This window comes from Anopheles coluzzii, chromosome 3 (assembly GCF_943734685.1).
Source record: "Anopheles coluzzii chromosome 3, AcolN3, whole genome shotgun sequence".
NCBI classification, from domain to species: Eukaryota; Metazoa; Arthropoda; class Insecta; order Diptera; family Culicidae; genus Anopheles; species Anopheles coluzzii.
The window spans coordinates 923,326-948,986 of NC_064671.1; the positions used below are offsets into that span (position 1 = coordinate 923,326).

General features: G+C 44.7%; 1 protein-coding gene across 6 annotated transcripts in view; it reads right to left on the reverse strand.

Moving 5' to 3' along the window:
- Positions 1-4,159: 4,159 nt before the first annotated feature.
- LOC120956826 (protein madd-4) overlaps positions 4,160-25,661 on the reverse strand; it is a 118,789-nt gene continuing 97,287 nt past the window's right edge. For 2 of the 6 annotated variants that reach the window (XM_049609566.1, XM_040378580.2), the window contains exons 8-20: positions 19,932-20,076; positions 18,434-18,563; positions 18,145-18,343; positions 14,898-15,349; positions 12,334-12,549; positions 11,725-12,186; positions 11,079-11,660; positions 10,921-11,017; positions 10,491-10,622; positions 6,905-7,198; positions 6,508-6,840; positions 6,265-6,415; positions 4,160-6,189 (exon numbers count right to left, since the gene is read on the reverse strand). In XM_049609566.1, coding sequence (XP_049465523.1) covers positions 6,071-6,189; positions 6,265-6,415; positions 6,508-6,840; positions 6,905-7,198; positions 10,491-10,622; positions 10,921-11,017; positions 11,079-11,660; positions 11,725-12,186; positions 12,334-12,549; positions 14,898-15,349; positions 18,145-18,343; positions 18,434-18,563; positions 19,932-20,076 — 3,312 coding nt within the window. In that variant the 3' untranslated portion in view covers positions 4,160-6,070. The remainder of the gene's footprint in view (positions 6,190-6,264; positions 6,416-6,507; positions 6,841-6,904; positions 7,199-10,490; positions 10,623-10,920; positions 11,018-11,078; positions 11,661-11,724; positions 12,187-12,333; positions 12,550-14,897; positions 15,350-18,144; positions 18,344-18,433; positions 18,564-19,931; positions 20,077-25,661) is intronic. The other 4 variants (XM_040378581.2, XM_040378583.2, XM_040378582.2 and 1 more) reach the window with 4 other exon arrangements.

The window sequence follows — 25,661 nt, forward strand, 5'->3', positions numbered from 1 at the left end:
GAACGTGATAATATCATCATGTACGGTTGACGTAGAGTGCTAGAGGTCGATCGATGTGCTAGAGAGAGAATCGACACTATTGTGTGTTTCTAAGATTGGACTTTGCGAATGAATTAGATCGAACTATGAGATAAATATGATTTATGAATAGCTCGCAGTCTCTGGGCAGTTTATTGCTTCCATGCATTAACTCTAGGTAAATGAAAACATTTCAAATATAGAATAGATCATTTATTTTCCTTATTCTTTTAAAAAATATGTATCAACAACAGCAAATTTCTGATTCAATTTTTCCAGACAAAAAGACAGCATCCGTTCACTTAGCCTCACTAACCTAGAGATCGCATAATCAAGAGCACATGGATAGTGCCAACCTCATTCGACACGGCGTTGATTGTGACCGTGTTCCCGCCATGAATACCAATTTCTCCACGCGTCGCTCGTGCCGTGCGCTACTGCCTGAAGGCCACCGGTCCAGAACTCCGTCAAATGGACAAGCATTAGATAAGGTTTGCGGCGCTGTTCTAGCCGGTACCTTCTTGGCCACCGGAGGTACGTTTAGATGGTGGGCACATAAATTTTCCAGACCATCCGTAATTCACACTTAACACCGACGGCACGGTCCACATACAACTCCTCCCGAGCGTTTCGCTATTGCTGTGTATCTGACTACCAGCGCGATTGCTTGTCTCGGTCGCCAACGGCTAGAGCAGCACAGCCATGCAACCGGACGAGGATGATCATATCAGCATGATGATGGTCAGTTTGCGATATGCTCGGCTTAAGTGAAATGTCTTTTCTTTTAATCTCACTAATCTCGAGCACTTGGCTTAAAGTCTGGCCCAGTATGGCCGGTAGTGTGTGTGTGTGTGTGAGTGTGTTTGTGTGTCGATTTGGCCACAGCTTCTAGCCGGGGGCAACATTGAAGCAGGATGTGCTCATATATTGACAATGGGTTTATGCATGTGCACACATTTGGTTTGTCAATAGGTGATTTCCGCTCCGCCCACTGCCACGGCACTCTGCTCGACGAGTGTCGCCAACAGGGCTAGAGCTCATCGCTGGTAGCATAAAGCTGGTGCAAAGCTGAACGGCGCTGTTGCCGGAGCGAAGCAGTGTTGAATGAAATCTAATCTGATCAATGAATGAGTGACGTGTGCGTGGGGTTGATCGGTTGGGATTTATGACGCATTGTGATATTAATTGAATTATAGAAGATGTAGCACGATACCTGCGATGATGTAATTAAGAGATCAAATGAGAGAAAAATTTGCTTGAAACATGTTTCAATAATGGCCAATTTTTTCCTCCTTTCATAACATCTGCTCGGAGACTACAACGAGATTAATGGTTAACAGGCTAACGAACACATTTCTAAAATGCCTTTGAAGAGTAATATTCTAATTGAGCTCATTAAATAATGTGTTGCATAAAGCCTTGTGAAACACTAGTTTCATTTGGTATGGAATATGCTATGAGTTTATCAACGGTACTTTATATTTATGCAATGCACTGTACATCACAGCACGCACACAGTGGTACTGCGCATGTCACAGTGTGAAGTTATCGTGAATCTTGAGGACAGATTTTAAACAACATATCTATGTGGTTCATTCACTGTTTCAGAAGCTATGCCTTGGCAGTTATTTTTCCGGTAAAATGTCAAAATGTCATCATGAAACAACACTTTAAAAAAATTAAAGTTTCCGTTACACATTTGAGCAGTTTTTGGTTTCATTTTAAATAAAAAATACTTTATTTTCCCCCTTTTTCATGTTTCCACACTTTCTGCTATGCCTTTGAGAGTGTGTATGTGTGAAAGTGTTTGTGTGTATTGCCATTCTGGTTTTATTTTTCGCCTGTCCAATAGTTGCGTAGAGAGCTTAGACGTAGACCTCTCCACAGCAGATCAGGGCGTTCGGGCGCATCCCGAAGCTTTCTTGTTTAACTAATAACCTTCCTATATATGATTTTGTTTTAAATTGTATAATAGTTTAATATTAATGATAATCATATTACAGTGAAATGTATAATTATCATAAATATAGTCGTTTGTTTCTTGTTGTTGATGCTGCATCTGCTGCTGTTTAGTGTGTTGAATGTAAGTTGGCTTTGCAATGTTGTTCTGTTCCGTTATGGGAAGAAAATGTTCTAATCGACTCCCCTTGTCGGAAGGCTAAATAAGCAACCAGCTCGCAATAGATGAAATTAGTTTCCACGGTATATTCATGTTATTCGTACGCTTTTCCTCTTCCTCTTTGGATGACAAGAGTTTGGTTATTTTAAATCGCAAGAATCCGTTTGATCACCGTTTTAGTACCATCGTCATTCGTATTCAACTTCTAGGTTTGGTTTGGGTTAGTAATTGTCGTTAATTTCAGTTAGAGCCGAAGGTTTTGTCCATAAAACTGAAACACGATAACACGGCAGCATCGGAAATCAATGAAACATGGGTAAAGCTTTTTAAATTGTGACCCGCATATGGGATGGGGCATTTCGACGGGTTAAATTTTTGGTTTTGCGTTGTTTGATTGTTGAACCGGAAAACAGAGAAGAAGAGGGGCGTTTAAATGCATCTGTTTGCTAGTTACAGTTCTCTTCTCATGATCAACTAAACACACACGATCGTTCTATATGTTGACTCATCATCTGGCGCAGTAGCACACTATGTATCTATGAAACAGCATTAAATAATTAACTTTCGAGTAGCTATCGGCACTCTTGCTTGGTTACACTGGTGTATCATACAAACTTCCGGCAGCGTTGTTGCCGTACTGCTCTAACAGACAACTTGGCCGGGCCAATGGCTGGGCGAAAAGTACCACATTTTTACATGAATGCACTCTTGCACACAATCTTTCCATCCCATGGGGGTTGCATTTGTCTCTAACACACTTGCTGGAGCCTCTCAGCTCGGGAGCATAGTAAAACGGTTTTGCTAATAATTTTCTTCCTACGGGGAGCAGTGTCTAGCACGTATAAAGTGGTAATGAAACGTACTGAACCAAAACATCAAATCAAACGAACAGTTTGAAAACTATTCACAACTAGCAAAGCGAAACGAAGAGTTTAAATGAGTGGAAATCAAGAACTCGATTATAGTTAGTCTGCTACCTTAGGTGTAGCTAGTGTTCTCTTAACTTACAAATGTTTACTCCTCGCTCATCAGTGCAATTCTATGTTTCCTTATTTATTTTCTATGTATTCTTTTTTTTATCTCAAATTTACAGGAATCTCATCACTACCACCTTTATGCAGTTCTGTTATCAATAATACCATCGTTATTAATTACTTTAACTATTTGCTCCGTTCGGTTGCATGTGTAGAATAATTATGTTGCGTTCGGTTTTTGCGGCAAAAGATTAAACTGTAGCTCTGTAGAGGGCTTGCCATTGCAATCCCACATCAGCAATTGCAGTTTGCAATGGTTGTGTTGCAGCTTCGTTTTAATTCCAACGTTTTAACGTACTTGTTTTCTCTTAACTAACGATCCGATGGTTCGCTGTGTCATCTAGGCTTTTCAAATTTGTTTTATTGGGTAATTTCATTTTCTTGTGTTTAATATATCGTTTTCACGCCCCTTGCAACATAGTCGCACATTCGCTGGTTTGTTTTGCGATTGTGTTTCGTTTATATAGTTATTTCCTTTTTTTCTAACTAAGTCAATAGATCTTATATTTATCAAACTGTTTTAACGTCCTCGCTTTCGTTTGTCATTAGTTTAGTTGAATCGTCAATTATCGTTAGAGAGCAATGTATGCAATGGTATGAGAAAGAAACACTAAACGAAACAGAAAGCAGGAATCATTTTTGAAATGTGGTAATACTTTGTTGAGCAAATCAAACAGTTCAATATGAATCTGCACAACAAAACTTATGGAGAAAATCTCTTTGAATTCGACTCTTTACTTATGTTTTGTTCAATTTTTCCAACTCATTGGAGACCAATGATTTGTTCGGCAGAGTTCTCTATGACCTTATGTACACAGTTCATTTTTCAGTCATTTTGTTTGGGATGGAAAATAGGTGAATGCTTACCTGCTTACTTCGCTTTGATTTGTTTCTGTCTGGTGAATTACATTATCGTTTGGTCTTTGCTTCAACATTTTCTTTTCATTTACCTCTAGTTTTACTTTGCTTTTATGTAAAGAAGAACGAGTTTTCTTGTTGTATGTTTTTGTTTTATTTCTTACTCATGTGTTTTATGTTATTCAATAACCGCTCTGCTTCCAACTCCCAACGATTGCTCCGAAATTGGCTTCCTAAAACATGATAGTCATTTCTATTCGCTCCGAATTTGTTTTTGCCTCGTCTCGCTTGCTATGGAAAATTGCATTGCTTTGGACTTTGGATCTTCATTTACTTTTCCGTGTTTTTTATACTAACGCTCCTCTGTCTGACCCTGTGTATAGAACGAAATGAAATTTCCGGCACGGGAGTTTCGCACGCGGCACGCGTTTTGTTTCGTTAGAGTTTGAAGAGTATGATTACTTATGAACAATAGGAAATGGAAGGGGGAGAGTAAATAGTATAATTAGAAAGCGTTGGAAAGGAAAAAAGATTTATCTTAGTGTGAGTTGATTAGGGTGTGGTGGCAAACTGGCCAAGGATTGCAGGGACCGCTACATTGGCAGCCAAAAAATGTTCGTCCCGCTTATACTGTTCCCACTGGTTTTTATTTGGATAGTTTCTTAAATACCGCTTCACTTACATAGCGCATAGTTTGGAGGTGTTGTTTGTATGGGAGTATGGAAAGGAACAATTGATGTTGAATGATAGATGTTATGAACATGGGGTAAAACGTTCCACTGCAAGGGTAAGCAAAAGTAACAAGTTATTGGAAATCTGTTAGGCTCACTAGAAGGACTCACAGTGTAGAAATAGCGGATGGATTGGTTCAGATGTTGACAGAATACATTCCTTTGGCTGATTAACTTGGGAGAGTGAGTTCACGAAAAGGAAATCGACGTTATGGGTGAGAGATGAATAGGAATGTGATTTTACCTGTAAATGACTCATTTTCAAAGTGGAAATAGATGTGTGTATGTGTGTGTGTGTGTGAGTGGGTATGGTTTCTATTTCAACACACGATAATACTTGCAGCAGCACACCTACCTATCCCCACTATCAAAAAGCACTGAACGTTTACAGAAGCGTTACGACAGCGTGCTGGCAATTTGCTATCTGCTGTCCTTCGTTCATCAAGTCGGTAAGCTGAGCTGAGCTAACCTGAACTTTCGTTTGTTTAGAGTCGATCTGTTTAATTTATATATTACTATGTTCACTTCTTCGCTCGGTCTCCCTCTTGCTCATCAAATATTACCTAAACCTAGTGCTACGCCTTGTGGAGTCTGGTTTGCTTTTCCCTATGCTTGCGTCTATATGTATTTATATTTATATTTATAGGGCTTTTCTATAGTTTCTTCCTCCTTTTGCTTTACCTATATACATAGAATCCAACAGTTCTGCGAAGTTAACAAACAGACGCCTCTGGCATTCTTGTGGTCGTGTAGGTCGTGTGGTTGGGGTGTGTGTATGCTACCAGCTTGCTACATCGTTCGTCTGTCCAAAGTACATTGTCTACTTTCAGAGGAAAACAGAGTGTCTTGTGTTGCAGTGCTAGCTTTCAGTTTACTCCACTGAAGTCCTTCAACAATAATCTAACAGTTGCACCATGATCCAAGTACTGCGCCGTGCTGTCTCTATAAGTGTGGATGGCTGGATTTCAGCAACGCTCATAGTCAAGTACACATAATTGACTATTTTAAATAAGTCTTCGGTAGTAGGTGTCAATAGCTATTCCGTATCATACACAAGTTCGTTGCTGTTTCAGTTTCAGTTGTGTATACCGGGGCCATTGGCGCTGGTGGTTCTGGAGGTGAAAGAAAGAGTGGACAGGCAAGGAGCAGCAAGGACTGCATCCTTTTGCCGCGCTTATCCTATTGGAGGCTGGAGACGCTTTTCCAACAAAATACACCGAACATCATCGGAAGTTTCCAAAAGCGTCATACAAACGCCACATCCAGCGCGGTATCGATTGGCAATCCGGTGTTTTCGTTCTTTGCGATCCTTAGTGGTAAATATTAAACCTACAAGTCTTGCAACACTGTTGCTGGTAACGGTGCAGTCTGCAAAGGCCCATGCTTTTTACATTTTTACAGTACCTCGACAAGTCTTTACACTCTGAAACTGAAAAGGGAAAGGATTTCAGTGTTAATAAAGTCGTGCTGAGGAAGCTCGATCGTAGGTCGGAGGTGTACTCACGATTCGAAATACATGGTGGTCCTTTGCAAACTTTCATGACCGCTGGTCGGGGCAGCTCACGACACGCGTTGCCTGCCGGCTTTTTCGTGCCGTACCATACGCACTGTAGTATCCTGTACTTGATGCCCTGTCCTTCGCAGGCTGCATTACACTGCCGAATGAGAATGAGAAGCAGAAAAACGAAATGAATACTTTCCGGGCTTTTTATGTTATGTCCAAATACAGTTACGCGACAAAACCTACATCTGACCATGGCTCGACACGCCAAACACCTTTGCACAGTTCGTTGTAGCACTCCTGCTTGGTGACGGGCTTCTCCTGGTCCTCGCACACCTTCTCGTCGCTACGCTCGCCATCGAACTGACAGTACACGTCACGCCGCTGGAGCGCCGTGTGCCACGAGAAGCACTTGGACTGCTGACAGCCGCTCCAATCCGCTGTCACCCAGCGCGGACAGTCGATGTTGCCACATTTGTCGACCGTTTCCGGCACCGGCAGGCCAGCGTCCTCGCAGAAGCTGTTGTCGACGGTGCGGCTGGAATTGCTCATCCGTAGCATGCAGTGGGCCGATCGGAGCTGAAGTTTAATCGAAAGTTAATGCCACGCACTGTCAGACGGAAGGCAGCGTGTCTCATCGTACCTTGTACCCTCCCCCATTGGCACCGCATGTCTGTGAACACTCGGACCAGGGCGTTGTCATCCACTCGAACTCGTAGCCCTCCGTTGCCTGTCCGTCGTGGATCATTGGCTCGTCCACGGATTCACTGGTGTGGCGCGATTTCAGCAGCTGATACACGTTCATGGGCCTCGGTGACTCCTCGTCCTCGACATCCCCTCTACCGATCGACCCATCGAACGGATCGTACCCGCGCTCGGCAAGATACTGCTGTGCGTAGTTCTTACTGTTGCTGAATGTCTGAAATGGCCAAAGAAGCTATCATAGGAAAAGAAGCAAACGGACAAGAAAGCGAGATAGAGAGAAAATTAGTACGAACGCTGGGGAAAATTGTTATTGATTAGGACAAGAGCGTACGAAAAGGTGACTTAAAGTAGTGATGCCGGGAAAAAATCGACCGACATTGAGAGGTGATTTATTTGGTGAGTTTTGTTGCAAAAATCAAAAGGTGCTTGGTGAAAGTATGCACTATACACAGAGAACGAGAGAGAGAGAGAGATATTGTGGGCGATTGGCTGTACACGTATACCCTTTCATCACAGTGCATGTGGGGTTGTGCTAGGCACGGGAGTTTGGAGCATTATGATATGAGTGATGTGAAAATTGTCCTTCATTTATCAAAAACAACACTGCTTTTCCAGGTAATGAGAGCGAGATGAAAAATAAATACAGTTAGGCTGAGGAAAATTACCTATTTGTGTCCATGTGTGTATGCGTTAGGGTTACGGGAAGGAGGAAAGGATTGATACGGGTAGTGGTGACGGTTGGTAGGAAAAGAAGAAGGGAGAAAAATTCAAAGTATAATATCGGGTTTGTGCTTTACTATGATACGTTTGATCAACAACATGTCCTAATTGGGTGATTGCAATACGGTGTAATAAAATAAAACACAACAACATACAACACAGACACAAACGAACGCTTCATGCTTATAGTAACGGAGAGGTATGGATGAAGCTTTCCCGCAACATAAAATATTTTCCCCCACAGCAATCGAACTAGGGCACGAATTACGAACCTCTGGGCGAGCGAATTTCGGAAACAAACACAAAAACATATTTAAAAAAATCCTCACAGCACCACCACTCAACCACTCGACTTTACTTGTACCAATGCCCATCGCTTAAACTGGCTCCAAAACGAAACGATAATTAATTAAAGTAATTAGTGTTTCTCGCGGGTGTTTCGTTCATTTTTTTGTTTTTGGTTCATTCTTCTTCCTAGCCGCCGCCGTCCTGTGGACAGCATAAATCGTGTTTACCAACCAGCGAGCACAGCGTGGTGAGATATTTGGCAGTGCAAAACCTGTTGTGCAGTGGTGGTGTATGTTTTTTTTTAAATAATCGTTTCACGTTTTCACTCTCCTCTTTCTCTGGTCTGGCGGTCGAACAACTTCAACCGCTTAATCGCAAACCCGGTGAAATTTTGATCAAGGACATTGGTGCGGTTGATGTTCCCCCAAAACCAAGTGACTGCACGGAGAAACAGCAACACGAACGACACTGCGGTCGCTCGGGAGTGGAAAGGAAGCGTGACGCATAACGGGTTTTTTTGCTGCCCAAAACCCACCATAAAGTGGGTGTTGTTTGGTTTAACAAAACCACGATGGCAACATAATTGAAAAAAAAACGCTCTTGAGTCTTGCAGGACGTATTTCAGGCAGAGTTTGATTTTTCCACCCCCATTCTCAACGACAGCTGTTTGACGTCGAACGTAATATGGCGATCGAAAAACAATTATCCCAGCAGAAAAAAACCGTCGTTCCATTTTATGAGCCGAGTGACTGAGCGTTGGCTACATGAGATAGGGTGTGGGTGAATTGAATTCACTGTTTTTTGTTTGCCATTCCATTGAATTGCTATGAGTGTGAAGGCATAAAAACCAAGCTAGATAAAAGTAGTTTTAGTAATCCCGGCGGATTGTTTAAATCTCGGATTTGATTTCCCCATCGGGCAGCGAACGCGGACACTAGGAAGGGTGATAAAAGGCCATTGACAGTGATAAACGCACCCATTAGCTTTGCCACTGTCAAACCGTACGAGCGATTAGTGACAATGCGATCGACTGATCTCGTCCGCCCGATAGTGCGGCCGGATGTTGGGTTTTTGTTTATTTGTGAAAACTGCGTACTGCATATTATCGTTTATGGTGGGTTTCAGTCCTTTTTTATGGGCCGAAAGCTCTCCCCGGCCTCCTCCTCCCCTATAAACCGGGACCATAAAGAGGGGAGGACCAGCACTTCCATCTCCCACAAACACATATGCGAAACCGGGGTACGGTCATTATGGATTTTCGGTTGAATATTATACCCAGCCCCACACCTCGCCACACACGGCCGAGATTAAAGGGGGATAATTATGTTCCGTAATAATTTATTTACGAATGAAAAATACCGGATTGACACATTCCATTCGTATGAATGCTTTTAATTAAACCGGCACCGCAAATCGTTGCAATCGTCGCTGTCGCCTCCACGCCTGGTTTGCCCCATTCGGGTCTGCGGTTCGTGGAGGGCTCTTTCGAATGGCGTGTGAAATGTTTGCCGCTGGCTGAACTGCCCACTGGGTGATTATGAATGCTTGTGTTATTTTTACCTGATTTATATGTTTGCTGATTGAATTTTTTTGTTGTTGCTGTTGTGCCACACTTGCATATTTGCGAACGGTGCGAAAAGGATTATGGCTAAATGTGATGCCAAAAATTTGGAGCTTTCCAAATGAAAAAATAAACGCATTTTATTTATAGGCAAACACATTCATGATAAATATCTGCTTATGAGCTGGTTACATGCGAGGAAAAAATGTAATATTGCACATGGGCCCTTTCGCAATGCAAGACATATTAATAATGCAAATGTTAATGGAAACGATGTTAATGGAAAGGGATGGATGTCCTTGTGGGATCCTTTTACCGCGGGAAACCCTTTCCCGGAAGGTTTCATGTGATTTGTGATGGATGAAACCTTTTTCACGTCATCGAGGAGCCAGATCTCTGTTTGGTGTTTCAGATACGAGACAGCAGAACGAGTGGCTCGTTGGAGGATTGATATAGAACAGTGGCGAAGAAAAACAGATGGACTAATCATTTACAGAACAAAAGCATTGCGTTGTACTCGAAGAGATGCAAACAGACAGCAAAGAGCCAAACCTCAAAGGATATGAAATATCTTTACAAGTACAGAGATACGCTTTTAGGGATGCATTCTTGGAGGCTATTTACAGTGTAGAGTACATCGGCTTTGGGTGGTGTAAGCAGCAAGGGAAAGAAATAATTTTGCTCCTATAGCATGGTGAAACAAATCATAAGACACAACATTGAACACAATCATGCAGACGTAAACAGAAACATAAACCGTGCAAAGAAAACCGTGCAAAAAAAGACAAACACAAAGCAAAACCATGCAACGACAACCTGCGTGCTGTGCAGGCGTGAACTGGGGCGTGCTAATATTTCGTTTACAAACTCTGCACCACAAAAGGTGGGACAAATGTATCCCTCCCCTCTTCCGGTGTAGCTTCGGTGAAAGTTTTGGTAAAACTCCTCATCTCACCTGTAGGCCGGCCAGTAGGTGCTGGAAATGGGGCAACGGTAACGTACGGGTGCCGGAACTGGCCGCGGCCGACGCGTCCGACGCTACCGTACTGCCCGACACAGTCATTTGCGAGTGTGACCGCAGGGGTTCCTTTTTCGGTCGTGACGTGACAGGGGATTGATTTTTCATTGGTTTGATTCAGTGATGGAGAAGTTCAGTTAAAGAGTTGATATTAGCGTTGTGATAGAGAGAAGAGAGAGAGAGACAGATCGGCGGGTTAATATAGCTTACAAAGGAGGATATAATGGGGAGCGTATGTTTAATGTATTACTAGCAGAAAGCTAACTCCATACGGTTCGCAGCATATTGGTTTGATTTTCAGTAAGCATCCTTTACCTCCACTTTCTGGTTGAAGTAGTAGAAATATTTCAAAGAGAACGTCACTTACCTCATCGTCCGATCCATCGCCGTGCTCAGTTAGAAGCGTGTCCTGCTGTTGTCGTTGTCGATTTCTCCCCCGATTGCGATCTCGATTTTTCCTCCCACTGAGAATTGAGATAAAGTCAATGAATGTAAGGTTTGGCTGCTCGGGAGCATCTCTCTTACCTCTTCTCTTCCTCATTCCCATTGGCCATTGCGTACGAGTTAGCCAGCAGTGCATTCGGATCCGCTCCCCGGTGTCGATCGTGATCTTCGTTTGGTTGATTTTCGCCGCCCGGTTTCGCCTTAACGGCCAGCTTCAGATCCGCATGGCTCAGCCCAGCATGGCACGTGTAGATGCCAGCCTCGCGGAACGTTACGTCCAGTATGCGCAGTGCACCCTTCTTAGACATTTTGATCTTCTTCGTCTTCAGCAACGGTTGCTGATCCTTCGTCCAGCGGATCTTGGTGCGATTGAATCGCTTCACCGGGCACTTGATCTTAACCTGCGTACCGTAGAAGACGGTCGCCGCACCGCCAATCTTCAGCGTAATCTTGTTCTTCTTGGGGTCGTGCTGAATGAAGGTAGAGTTGGTGCCCGCAATCGGCGGTCGCTGATCTTCCGGTGCACAGGCCTTGGTGTTGCAGGGTTTCTTGTCCGGCGGCTTGCTGCTCGGACACATCGATGCCGGTCGCTCTACCTTGTGCTCCTGGGCCATGATCTGTTTGCACTCGACGCGTCGCTCCTTGAAACCTCCGCCACAAGATCTGAAGTTGAGTTCAGTATCGATTATTTGATCGTTCAAGAAGATGTGTTACTGCAGGTACTTACTTTGAACATTTGCTCCACTCGGACACTTCCCACCGGACGGGACAGTCGATGATGTTGCAGTACTGTCGGTCCGGTTGTGGCTTCGTCGTGCACATACTGTTCGGTACGATCATTGTATTTTCTCCTCCCCTTGTCACCTCGTGGATGCACGTCACCTCGCGCGTCTGTATCCCAAAGCCGCACGACTTGGAGCACGGTGTAAACTCGGAATAGTTCCACCGCGGAGGACACGGGATGTCGTTACAGGTGCGAATGCGCGCTTCCGGTTTCGTCTCTGGCGAGCAGAGAAACGGAGACACAATCTTGTTCGTGTCATCTCGCACGCAGTTGATTATCAACTCCTCTACACCGCCGAGACAGGACGCGCTGCAACTGGTGTAGCCTTCCTCTCGCCAGGAGTACGTCTTGCCCGGGACGGACACGTGTACCTTAATGTTTTCCAAACTCTGCCGATTTCCATCTCTGTACGAGCAAAGAGGGAGAGAGAGGGGAGAAAAGCATGAAATATTACCATGCAGGAAATTAACTAAATTAAAACCACCCAAACCCAACTGAGGAAACAAAAAAAGGCAAGAAATAATGTACGAAATAATGATTGGCTTTCTGTACTTGAGATAGGTGTCCTCGAAATTGTGCGAGTACGAGCACGGCTCCATGACGCAACGTTCCACCTCGTCCAGCGGTTTGTAGGCGTGACAGAGCGAATCGTTTAGCACCGCGACGCGCTTGGAAAATTCGAGGAAAATCTTGCACCGGAACGGCTTCCGGCGGATCCCTTCGCCGCACGTCACACTGCACGGTGACCATTCGGTGTCCTGAATGAAGCTGCAAGTCCGCAAGCAAAGATACGTACGAAAAGCATTGTGAGAGGGAATGAGAGGAGGAGAGATTGGAGAAGTTGACAGGAAAAGAGAGAAAGAGAGAGAAAGAGAAAAAGAGAAGCGATAAGAGAAATATATGAATATTATAGACGAAGTACGAATTTTTGAAGGTAAAGAAGAAAGGAGCAGAAAATACATCATTACACAGAGATAGAGAAAATGTAAGTTAACGAATTGAAATGAAATGTAATTACATGAATCAAATATTAGACAACAAAGAACATTGGAAAAACACCTAATTGAACGTTAATGGATAATGTAATGGATAATAAATGTGTTAATGGCGTAGGAAACGGAAGTATATTAATGATTTAACACGCACTTTAATGTCACACGAAAACTCAACCTGTTGTTAGAGCGAGTGTCGCTTTAATTGAATGAAAATACGTTGCTCTTGTGCTGCTACCAGTGCCCAGTTTAGTGTGTCGTCATTTCCATTTTCAATGCGTACACATTTGCCCGTCAAACAAACGGGCGAAATAAAGAATCTTTTGGGGCGTGTTCAGCGCAGGAGATTTGGTCGCACAAACACTTCAAAACAATCACAAATTTTCGTGTTTCTAGCTCTGGTGCCAGAAAAATGCACACAATCAAATAGCACGGAACAGCAAACACCGGAGAGCAAAACCAACCGGGCCCCCCCACACGGTACACCGGCATTATTGTGCAAAACGCTATGATTGATGTCGGAAGCCGTGTGCAATTGCAACGTGCCGGACGGTACGGCGTACTGGCATGGGAAAAACAAAAGCATCAATCAGTGATGCGAGCGACCGGGGCACGGAATTCTACGCCTCGGGAGGTGTTCTCATCTGACACCAGTAAGCGTGGAACGGCGATAAAAAAGGTAGAAAAAACAGAACGGTAAGCGAAAAGCTCTGGCAAGAAATGAAAGGCAAAAGTCGAACGTCGAGCTAAGGGAGCACATATGCAATGGCATGCTGCGAAGGAATGACGCGATGATGGTTCGAGGAATTTTCCGCGCGAACGGAATGTCTTTGACGGATCGGAGGAGAGTCCGTTGCCGGTTTAGTCGAACCGTTGCGCGACCGGCTTGAGTGCAGCTTGTGTCATGACCGGCTAGTCGTGCGGCTGGCACCATTCGATGGTATCCATTTTTCATCCGCAGGTTTGATCGTTTCGTTTCTGCAAAGCTTTCTTGTTGGTTTTTTGTATGTTTGGTGAAGTTTTTCCTCGATTCAATTGCGTCGTATTGCAATCGGAATGACTTGATTCTGCTCAAGGGAAACGGTTTTCCTTTTGCGTTTTGGTAAACGTCACCCGTTCCGGAGCTCACGGAAGCTTCTTCCTAATGATGCTGCTGATGCACATGCCGTTGATGATGATGGAGGTGATGATGATGAGACATACGCTTTCTGGAGTATGATTGCAAAGTGACTTGTGGCTTGGGAACAAGCAAGATTTTTTTTCTGGCCCCCTATTTGGCTTATTTTTTACGCAAAAAATAATATTTTCATGCACCACACTGTGAAGGGTTGGAAAAATGTTCGCTGGATGACTTCACTTGTGAAAGACGACGTGGTGGAACGGCACCCAGGGTTTGTCGATTCAACCTGAGTGATCTCCTAGTTTGAGGGCAGACAACGAATGCAATGATGCCGTTAACCTGAGCGCTACTTAGCACTTAGATTCATCGAAATCGGTGCGATATTCGTATAGGATAAGGATGCGATGAGCATGATTTGCCAGATGCATTCGTGAGCGCTCTGGCACGTCTGGTGAGAAATTGATTTTTCAATGACAGATGGAGTGAATGAGAAGGGTGAAAAAAGGTAAAGGATGCTCTTTCGCTTTTGCGAGCGTTTCGTCAACTCATGCCCGGCCAATTGAACGAAAGTGCTGAGAAACAACGGTGTAATGCTGCCATGAAATTATTGTGCAATTGTTTGATGACGTTTGATAGGGCATGCGGCGTTTGTTATCGATCGAGCATGATGGAATTGCATGATTACACTCGTTAGACTGATGACTTTATTGTTTGAAATAGAGATTAGTGAAGCAAAAACAGAGCAAGTATTGTTAGACGAGTTCATGCTGGCTGTTGTCTGTTTTAAAAAGCAAAAACTAAAATGTGGAGACGCCTGGTACTGTACAGATGGGAGTGAAATAATGATCTTTTTTTAGCAGCCAATGTAATTCTGGAGACTCAAAAACACATGCAAACCGTTTAATATTTCCCCACGAAACTCAATCCGTCCGTAACAAACTGTACATGCACATTCGCACCCGTGCAGCACCCGTGGATGCAAATTACAGCCCAACGATACTTACGTGGCTTCACTGGGCACCCGCTGGGAAACAATTTTCTCCGCCTTCGGTAACCGATCCTGCCGCAGCGGTTGTGCATAGTACGGTTGATCGTTGTACGTCATCAGCGTCGGATCGCGCTCGTGATGCATCGCGGCCTTCTCCTTCATCATGGCGGAAATGCTGGCCCGCTCTGCCTCACTCTCGACGCCCATCGTAAGCCCATCGAAGTCGGATGCTGACGAGGGCGGTACAGCGATGATGCCAGCATTTGATGAGCCCGAAACCGTTGTACCAGTGTTGGCACCGCCGCTCAGTCCCGACGAAACCGAACCCGCATTACAGATGATGCCCGTGGTGCACGGTTGCCCCGTGACTGGCTTCGCTCCCGGATCGCACTGGGCACTGTAATGGCCGTTCGTGTCCATACACTCAACGCTGCGCACCTGAATACCGCTGCCACAGGAAACGGAGCACTATAGGGGGGAGAGAAAGAGAGAGAGAGAGAGTGGTCCAATCATTAGGAAATTGTTTGGGTGGTTGGTTTTGTCTTGGCGAGTGGTTAAATTTCCTCTCGATTGGACTAATTAGGACGTTGCGGGCACGCAATGTAATTTACGTGGGCTTGCTGGCTGAGAGTGGAAGGTAGGATCGTAGCAAGTGTGTTGTAAAATCACAAAACATGAGCAAATAAAGCGAAATCACTTTAGGGCTCAGGAAGAAGGTCGTGTTTGCATGTGTACTGGCGGTCGATCTTTATTTTCATCGTTTGTTGTAGCTTATTGGCGACATAAATGGTGGTCGTATGTAGGCTGGACCTTGATAGCGAGTGAGTTTTGAGAGGAAAAAATCTCTCCAACAACACGCTTACCTAATAAATCAATAAATCTACTTAAACTTACTCACACTCACACACACATACTCAGTTATCGAAGGCTTTGAGGCGGATCGACTTCTGGCTCGGCTCGACTTCCACAGCTCGCATGTCCTAACCAGCAATATCGAAGCAATACCATCAGCTTCAACAGCACCAAATATAAAAGAATAAAATGGCCAAACAAACAAACGCACCACTTGGAGGGGCTGCGCCGTACGGGAGGAGGAGGATTTTTGAGTAGGACGAAATGCGAAGCGACCAAACGAAAAGCTGAAAGCAATAAGCAATGCGCCCAATCGACCAGAGGACACACGTGTGAGGCTATTGTTCTTACAAATTCAGCGATAAGGCAGCGAGTCCTATTTCCGCCGGCAATACCCCACCATCACTACCGTTTCCCTTCTCCCACAAACACGTAGGCTGTGGCAATAAATTCACAGAGTCGGCAAATTTAAATAGAGCCATAAAGACGGCCATTTTACGACTGTTGTTACCATAAGCACCCACTCGATCATATTCGGGTCGATGTGTCCATTCGTTTTGGGGCGACCGTTTCTTGATCTTTCTCCCTGGTGAGCGCGTTTTCCGGCGGAGCTGCTGTATGGGCGTAAATGATTTGCTGCTGCTGCTGGTGCTGTAGCAACGCGACACATACACAGACACGAGCGCCATCATTCAGTGCAGTATATTGTTGGCAAGGAGTCGAACATGAGCTGTGTGTAGTTAGACTTTTGGATAAATCGAACGTCGAATGTCCGGAGGGGTGGTACCTACAGCGAGCAAGTGGTGAGAGGATACTGTCCAAACATACCGCGCATGGGATCATATGAGCACGTTTGGGAAAAGGGAACAAATTTCCCGCAGCACGTGTACAGTGGGTGAGTGGGTGTGGTACAGGAGGAGCCGAGTTTGTGCAGATGATTTGTGTTGTTGCTTGAGGTGTTTTCCGTGCTAATGTGTTGAGATACTGTACTGGGACGGGATATTAATGTTATGGGTTAGTGTTTTCCGCCACGGAAGGCTAGTTTATTGTATTGCTGAAGAAGTTTGCAAGAAGTTATTGAGCCAAAAGTTGTTGCAGCGATTGGTGAGAATGTGCATAAGCAAACGTGTAACAATGTCGCAAAGATTTGCGATGGATTCAACTGCGTTTATGCTGGAAATCTGTTGCAAGGAACTTGTAACGTGTCTTAAAAGCATATTGAGAAAAGCTCAAGCTGTGTTTGACAGGAAACGCTTTCGATTTTGAATTTTCGTCTTTGGTTTTCAGCAGGTGGTAAACAATGCATTGGACGGATGTGTGAACAACCATTCCTGGAATGTCGGCACCAAATGGCAGCTGCAATAAGTAACATTCAAACTGGACAGGAAATATTTTATTCTGAGAATGTTCCAATTTTCTGACCCACTCCGAACCCTACTCCCCTCTACCTTGGGCTGACACTTCAGCGCAGTGGGAACAATAACGCCACTGCTAATTACAGCACACTTCAATGGATCGTTCCCATTATTGATGGGTTTGTCGTTTGTGTTGTACGGACATTAAGCATGCCATTATACTACCAGCTGCATATCATCATCATAAAGCGAGCCATCGAATGGTGGCCAACACTTCCCGCAGCTGCATTGCCGGCCGGTTGGTGAAGCCAACTTTTGCCCCATAAAACATTCTTCAGTAAAACAATTTCCCTATTGCGATGTGCGACACGACTTGGCGCAGACCTACACGTCTCACCACCGCCCCATCCGCATATAGCATCATCAGTACCGAAGCAATGGTGAATGATAAATTTGGACCGCGATTGGAATGGCGGCGACGACGGCGGCCGAATGAATGCAAGCGGTTGGCAACTCGGCAGAGAATGTGCATTCGTCGTGGCTGGGAGATGGATTGCCGGAGCGTCTGGCCACCGAAAAATGGCGTTGCCAATCGTAACGCGCTCAGCGGAGCCGACGATTTATGGCTAATTACTGGAAGGATGGTGTGGTGTTTTATGGTGGCTGGCTTCGTCGATGGATGCGTCGCTGGTGCATTTGTTACACCGCAGGCAATAAAATATATATAGCCCTCACTGTACCGGGTGCGAGCAGAGAGTTGTTATATGAGCAGCCCAGGAAGTGTTCTGTCTGCAAACAGACATACACACTGATGCATTTGTTTTACATGCAGTAATGAAAAGGGAAGTCTTCCTTCCGGAAACGATAGGACCGACCAGGGTTTTACTGTGCAGTTGTCCTGGTTTTGAGGCATAGCAACTCACGTGGCAAGGGTTTTTAAAATGATAAACTTACTCATTACCGCAGTACTGTGTCCCAAGTGTTTCCCAACACAAAAATGGGACAACGCCCAAATGCGTCCAATAAATATGTCTAACTGTGAAGAACGACACTTACCCCACTCCATTCGCCGACGACCCACTTGGGACATTCTTGGACGTTGCAGGGTTCCTGATTTTTCGGTCTCACTCCACGGCAAGCCTCGTCCGGTACCTTGTTCTTGGCGCCATTGCTTTCCTCCGCACAGACCACCACCCGTTCGCGGATGCCACCGCCGCACGGTTTCGAGCACGATCGCCAGTCGTCCGTCACCCATCTGGCGGAAGATAGACCATTAAATTGACATTAAAGATTAACCAAAAAAGGGGGAAAAGACATAATAAGTCGCAGTTTTGGCTTTACTCACTTCGGTGGGCAGAGATGGGTATTGCACTGGACGACGGTGGGCTCCGGTCGGGAGGAAGCGTTGCAGAGTGACTCCTCCACGTCCACGCCGGTCACGCGGTTCCGGCAGGTTGGCATGGCCATCTTGTAACCTGCGAATGGGCGAAGTACAAGCAGCGTTTAAGTATTGATTATTACAAGGAAATGCAAATTGTCGCCCCTTCCAAAGGTAGATGAATTGATGTAAATATAATTAAATGATATTTTCCCCGGTATCGAGAACTCTGTCGCCTTCCCCACTGAGAGCCTTCAATTTGCATCTGCTTCAAAGGATTTGTCATTACTCGGTCGTCATTTCACGTTCTTCAAAGGAAAACGGTGTCCACAACCCAGCCATAGTGTGTGTGTGGGATGGGATAAAAGGATGATATTTTGGTTTTAATTTCCGTTGTACGCCTTTGATGCTGTGCCCGTGCCGGTGCGATTTGAAGTGATTGAATTTCTTGCGCAAACACCGTTTCGGTGATATTTTTAGTCTAATACCTTAAGCTCTTTTTCCTCAATCCTTCGTTTTTACGGTTGGGCCTGGTTGGTGGAAAGCATTTCTGGTTTGAGCTGGTTGTTGTCTTTGTGTGTGTGACTAAATTCTTTTATTTGGTACCCGGAGTGTGGGTGTCTGGATCAAAGCTTTTGCTTCAATGACGACAACGCGAATGCTTTAAGCGAGACCAGTAACTCACTAACGTATCGATAGACTGAGAGAGAGAAAAGGCTCAAGATGCGTTCCAGGAAAAAATGTCATCAATCGAATAGATCATTATTTTACTTGACAACGTAATCTCGGTATCGATATGGGACTGTTGGTAACCGGTGGCAAGAAGCGAGTGGGAAGAACCGTCTGTCAGATCGAATTCTATTGTCGTATTGTGGTGTGTTTGTGTGTGTGTGTGATAGGCAGTTTATGGCGTGTGGAGTTTCGATTCGATTCAGTTGAGAAACAGGCCGGACGAATGTGAAGGAACGATGAAGTTCTAGCGAAACAGATGATACTAAGACAGCTCTTGACGAACACTGTCATGCTGGAGCCTTGAGCTGTGAAATCAAAATGAGCTCTCCCAGTGGTTCACGCTGTTCAAGCTGTTGGGACGGGGTTTTGCAGGAAAAGCAGACCATTATTAGGAGAATCATACGGATATAATTAAAGTAGAGTTCCAGTGTAAAAGGTATTGTTTCTCGAAAATTACTGACATACGTGTAGCCTTCAAACGAAATCGTTCGAATCTATGCTTAACACGGAAAAGCACACGACTGGTACCAGCTTTCGATCAGATTCACATCTCTAATGAAGACATTTACTTCGACCGACGTCTGACATTGAAACCCCGCCGAGCTTACCAGGAAATAGAAACCCAAACGTATTAAATTCTCTGTTCTGTACATCGGTTCCCCCTTAGCCAAGGGCAGCCAGAATTCATTCCAGTCACATCGGCCACAAGTAGAACAGTTCGAGCGATACTTACCACCTCCACAGGTTACGGAACACAGTGACATGGGTGCAATTTCCCACTGGTAGAGTGGCTGCGTACAGGACGTTCCATCGCCACCGCACACACCGCACACATCGATCTTCTTCGTCGAGCCAATCTTAAGGTCGCATCCAACGCGCTGAAAGTGAAACAAGCAAAAAGCATGTGGTGAATGTTTTGGTGGCGGGGTAGCAGCAAGGAAAGTGTCTTCTCCAACATCCGAATACAATCGCTGCTAGTCGCCCATCGAACGAGGAAATTATACGAAGAGGATGGTGTATTAAAACAAAACAAACCCCTGCCAGCAAAACACAGACCAGACAACAGCGCGCGCCTCGGTGAAGAGATGTCATCATTTTCTTCCCAGATGACGACCATCAATGGGAGGGCAAAAGCAAAAGAGGCGATGAAAAATTCATGTCACCTAGGATAAATCAGGCACGTTGCTCTCGCCCATATCTTGTTCCCTGCATCGTAGTACCTGTGCGGCAAAGGTTGATGATTATTGAAGGAAACACTTAGTGCCGAAGCAGCATGCTCATCAGCTTCCGTACGACGAGCACACCAGTCAGTCGTCGAGATCGTGGGGATAGAAAATCGTAGCACCACCATCGCCGTCGTAGTGCTCTAAATTGGCTTGAGCCGGCTTACGCCGTAGGTGACATTGGATTTTCTTGTTCACGGTGGTGTGTGCCGTTTACGTTTCGCGGGCGCTTTCGTGAAACCATCGACTTCTTCCGGGGCTTCCGGGCTACAACGCAGCTGCAGCGGAAGATGAACTTTTGAGTGACAGTGGTGATGCTTTTCGGTTGCATATTCTACTTCATCAGGCGCATGATGTAATCGGTGCATTACAGTGTGCGGTTTTCGTGAGAAAGGACGATATTTAGAAGAGAAAGAGAGAGAAAGACCGATTCTTAAGGGTGCATGGCAGGGGGGCATACATAGAAATCGACTTTTACCGACAGGGGCTTTAGCAATGGCGATGATGGAGAAGTTGAGCTAATGCTGCTAGGTCTGGGAAGTAAATTTGCATGTACCCAGGCGAGGGAGCATCAATCAATGCATATCAAAACCATGAATATTTGAACTTTTGCTTTTGGAACACTTTGTCTGCCCTACGGGCTTGGGAGGGGAAGTGAGTTGCAAGGGCATGAATGTAAGTGTGTTTGATGTGTTCACGGCTGACAACAGAAGTGCTCGTGTTGTTCGAATGGAAGGTTGAGTATGTTTTGATAAAGTATTTGTTATTTTTTCATCCATCGCTGATTATGCCATACATACATTCATAAACGAAGTCTACGGAGGATTTATGTTTGTTCAATTTTGAAATTCATAGGTAACAATTCTCTGAATTATTATCATGTTAACATGATGCATGTAAAATGTAATAGAAAACAAACACAAAATCAATTAAAAAAACCTAGTGTCATTGCACTCGTCGCTTTGTATGAATTGGGTTTCATTATGAATAGTAAACAGCATATTGTGTGTATTTATAATTACAAATAGCTATTTACGCTCTAGTTGGGCAACGCAATACCGATGAGGTCCTTTGTTGTAATTCAAGTTAAATCTGGATAGAATCGATGAGTTCAAATTATTGACTATAAGCAGATTTAGCTTATTCTGGTGAAGCCTTTACTTCAAAATTCTTTCAAAATTAAACTCTAGATATATTTTTCAATTACCTATGCACTATATGGAATTTTGCACGATGCTTGTGGTGTAGTTTTTCTCGAGAGCACATACAAAAGGAGATTTTCTCCCTTTGGTTGAGGATGCTATTTACGATCCTTGTCATTTCCGGGAAAAAAATTCGTATTTTTGGCTCACCGCAAAACGCACACCAAACTGAGACACCTTCCAGCTCACCTGTACGTATTCTTTTTTCAAAGATTTCCTTCACACCGCAAACACGCGGTCCAAAAATAGAGCAAAATGACAGCTCACGTTGGTAGGAATAAAAATCGTTATCTACAAACATTGATGTACATTCGAATGAATAAAAAACTCGGGTGCAGGTGCAGGTGTAGGTAAGGAAATGATTGGAATAATCGAAATCAATGCTTTAATTCAATTTCGGGAAAAACGGCCTTTATCGGGACTTGTTTGACCGTGGCGTTTCCGGTGTGCGTTGGCGTTTAAATATTCATTGCATAAAAACGAATTCCGAGTAATGGAATGGCAATGGGACACAGGAAAGCCGATGATGAGCGTAGGCTCAATAGATGGCAGGCGCCAGTGCAGGCGGTAGGGAAAACTTTGCTCCAAACAAAATGTGCGATTGGAACACCATTGAGCAAATGTTTGTTCGAGAGGCAACGCACTAAATGAAGTAGCTTTGCCACTGCAGCAGGGAGCAACATTTACTTTAGCCTCGGTTGTGTGAGCACCATGCCCGAAGGAAACTCACCCAGGGAAAGGAATAAATAAATTGCACTTTTCAAGGTGTTATACTTAGCCTTCCAGCAGATGCCGATCCCGGGTAGGTTTCCCGAATCCGTTACAGCAACTTTTCCGCGAAAGTTTTGCGTTTGCCACTTACACACCCGCCTCTTCCGGTCCGAGAAAAAAAAAACGGGATGGAAAATATCCCGAACACAACGCACTGCCGGGCGTTTGGGAAAAGCTTTTTCACTGCTCGATTTCACTCGACTAGCTGGAGGCGACTTGTGGCACGTTTGGTATTTGTTTTTCCACGCAATCTTTTGCAACAAAGCGGGGCGCGGAAGGGTTGAGAAAGGGCAGGCTTAGCAGGGGAGGAAAAGTTTTCCAGTAAATTACACCAAACAGCGTACCGGCAGCATCCGCGTCGGTTCGTAATCGTGCGTTTTTTTTCCTGGGAAACGTTTGTGCGTGCTTCTTACGATCGGAAAGGGTGAAACTCTCTCTTTTTTGCTCCTTGTGTGCGAGCGATTCAAGTGCGGCAGTCCCACACGCGGTTTTTCGCGGTTGCTTTTTTGACGGTTGAACCGGAACGAACACCCGTCGCGTGGAAGGATTCGGGATGAGGCACGCAGCAAACGAGAGCTTGTCGATGCTTCGTCTCCGAAATGTGACGCCAAACTCTACAAATCGGTGCTTCTCGTGGGAGGAGTTGTTTTATTTGTCAAATAATGACTCGGCTGCTGGAGGGAAAGTTTTCCACTTTTGTCACACGCAACAGGGGCGGGCGTGACATCGTGACCGTGATTTGTCCCGTAAAATCTCTGGGAAGTGGAGTGTTCCTATGATTTAGGATTTTCTTCTAAGGGAAGCGTGAAACTGGAAGTTGGTCAAGTGTTTAATTAAGTGTGATCGGAACGATTAATAGAGATAATGAGATAGAGATAATAAAAAGGAAAAGTTCAATATCTCATGCGTTATATGTCTATAAATGAGCGGCTTCATAAAATAATGTGTGGAATCCTTTGATATACTTTTTGTTTAAAAGCTTTTCTTTTCGTTACTCTTTATCCAATTTTCAAATTAAAAATCAAATTATCCAATTTTCAAATTTCAAACAAGAAAAAAAATCAATGTTTGTTCAGTATTTGTTAAAAAAAGCCTCTATGAAAAGGATTGCACTCACCAACACCGCCGTATCCAAAAAACCTCCCCGCCATCTAGATTGGTTTCAAATGAAGTGAGGAAAATTTTCGTATCAAATATTTACCAGCCAAGTTTTCCAATTTTCGCTGATAAACACACGCAGCAAACATGGTGTGCTCTAGAACACAAGAGAGCACGTGTAAAATGGCTCCAAAGAGAAAGAAAAAGCACGCATGAAAAACACACACACACACACACACACACACACACAAAAGCATCCCCACCAAAGTAAGTTAAAAGTTTTTCTTTTTTAAGCCAACTTTCACCTTGGCCAGGATGTACACCAATATTCAGGTACAAAAATAAACCACATCCTGTTGGGGAAGTTAACCGGTTGGCATTTGACGAGAGATTGGAGGTGGTTCAAGGCTACAGAGCGTGGAAGGGTTTAAGCATCTTTCGGTGTAATTACTAGATGGAAAAGGTCAACAAGAGGATAACCTGTGAGTGGGAACAGATTAGTTATATTTTATTATTATATGAAATCCATATTTTACTCTGGAAATGTTTCGATGTTTTGCTCTTGTTTGGGTAAACAAATCAATGATGAACATGTTTGATCAACACACACACGCGCCCGGCATCTCTATACCGATACAACAAAAGTTCCATTTAAAAACAAAATGAAAGCTTTATGACTATGCCTCATTCAAATGTATTTATGCTACATTTGTTTTCTAATTTTCTTCCCAACCCTTTTCAGCCACGGTAAGGACCAACGCACGCCAGCTACCAATCAGACCGCTCTCGGAAAGCGCAATTTTAATAGCACACAGGCTATGAGCTGTCGTGTCGCGGCTTTTCTGCCACCCGGTGGTGCCGTTTACGCAATTCCACTAATTTGTGCGTCATTAAAAAACCGAATACAAATTACCGTCTGCGGCTGGCACGACGCAGGAGAGAGAAAAAGTGCCAACTCATTCCCTTCCCTCTCCCATGCACTCCTCGTACGCAGCCTGAAGTTTCCTTTTAAATAATAGTTTTTGTATTAATAATTCATCGAGACGTTTTATTAGCTGTATAATGTTACATAAGGACACGCCGTTATGAAGCTGTGGTATGTTCTGCATGCCCGTGTGTGAGTCCCTGTGTGTGGTATGTTCTCTGTTGTGGTTCTCGATAAAGCACAGCATGTAGAAAACAGACCACAAATGGAACAAAAACGGCCTCCCGTTCCCTCTCGCACAAGCCTGCCCGGGCCCCAGAAACGTCGGGCCTCGGTTTATTCATCGTCCTGTACAACTCCCCCCCCTCCCCCCCTCACCATGAATTCCACCCCGAGCAGAATCGATCAATCATTGAGGGTTGCCATTTGTTTTGGACGCATATTCGATCAGGCAGCCCAATAACAATCATGTAATCATAGACCATGGGGCGACGGGTTTCCTTTCCCATTAAACCACATGCTCCTCAGTGCAGGAGCGGATTCGGATGGATTTTGTTTTAGCTTCGTCTCACTTCCGCGTGCAAAATCTCCCAAGACCGATGCGTTGTGCGATGTGTCTAGCTGCCGTACCAACAAGGGAAAGGCTACTTCAATGGGTCTGGCGTACCACTTGATCCTGAAACTGATAATGGACAATCTGTTTTCACATCGGCCCCGACATCGGCTTAGGTCAGCAGCAGTGCCATGGGGCTGCCATAGGCTGTCATCTTCCGGTACGTTGTGCCGGGACATTGTCCGTACGGGGCTTTATGCGTTTGACCTTTTTTCCCTTGCACCGACCCGGGGCATGTGGTCTAATCGTTTAATGATTCAATCTCCTTCCCAGCAATCGGCAGCATCGGCAGCGGAGTAGACACCAGCAGTAGCATCACGTTCCGGTGCTTTTAAGCGAACGGAATTAGGTACCTACAGTCGTCCAGAGGGAAGACCGGAGAGCTCTGACGTACGTGTGTCTGGTGCTGTCTTGTTGGAGGTTTTCCGTCGGTATCATTTTTCTTTTCTGTGGTTCATAGCGACATGCGACGAAGACTAGAGAAGGGAACGTGTGTGTGCGTGCATGAGGTCAAATAGAAAAGACCATCATCATCTTAAAGCTTCTTATGTATGCATGTGGCTGTTTGTGTGTATGTGCTGCTGTAATCAAATCTATATTCAAATGAAGGCATGAGGCCACTTTTTGTGCT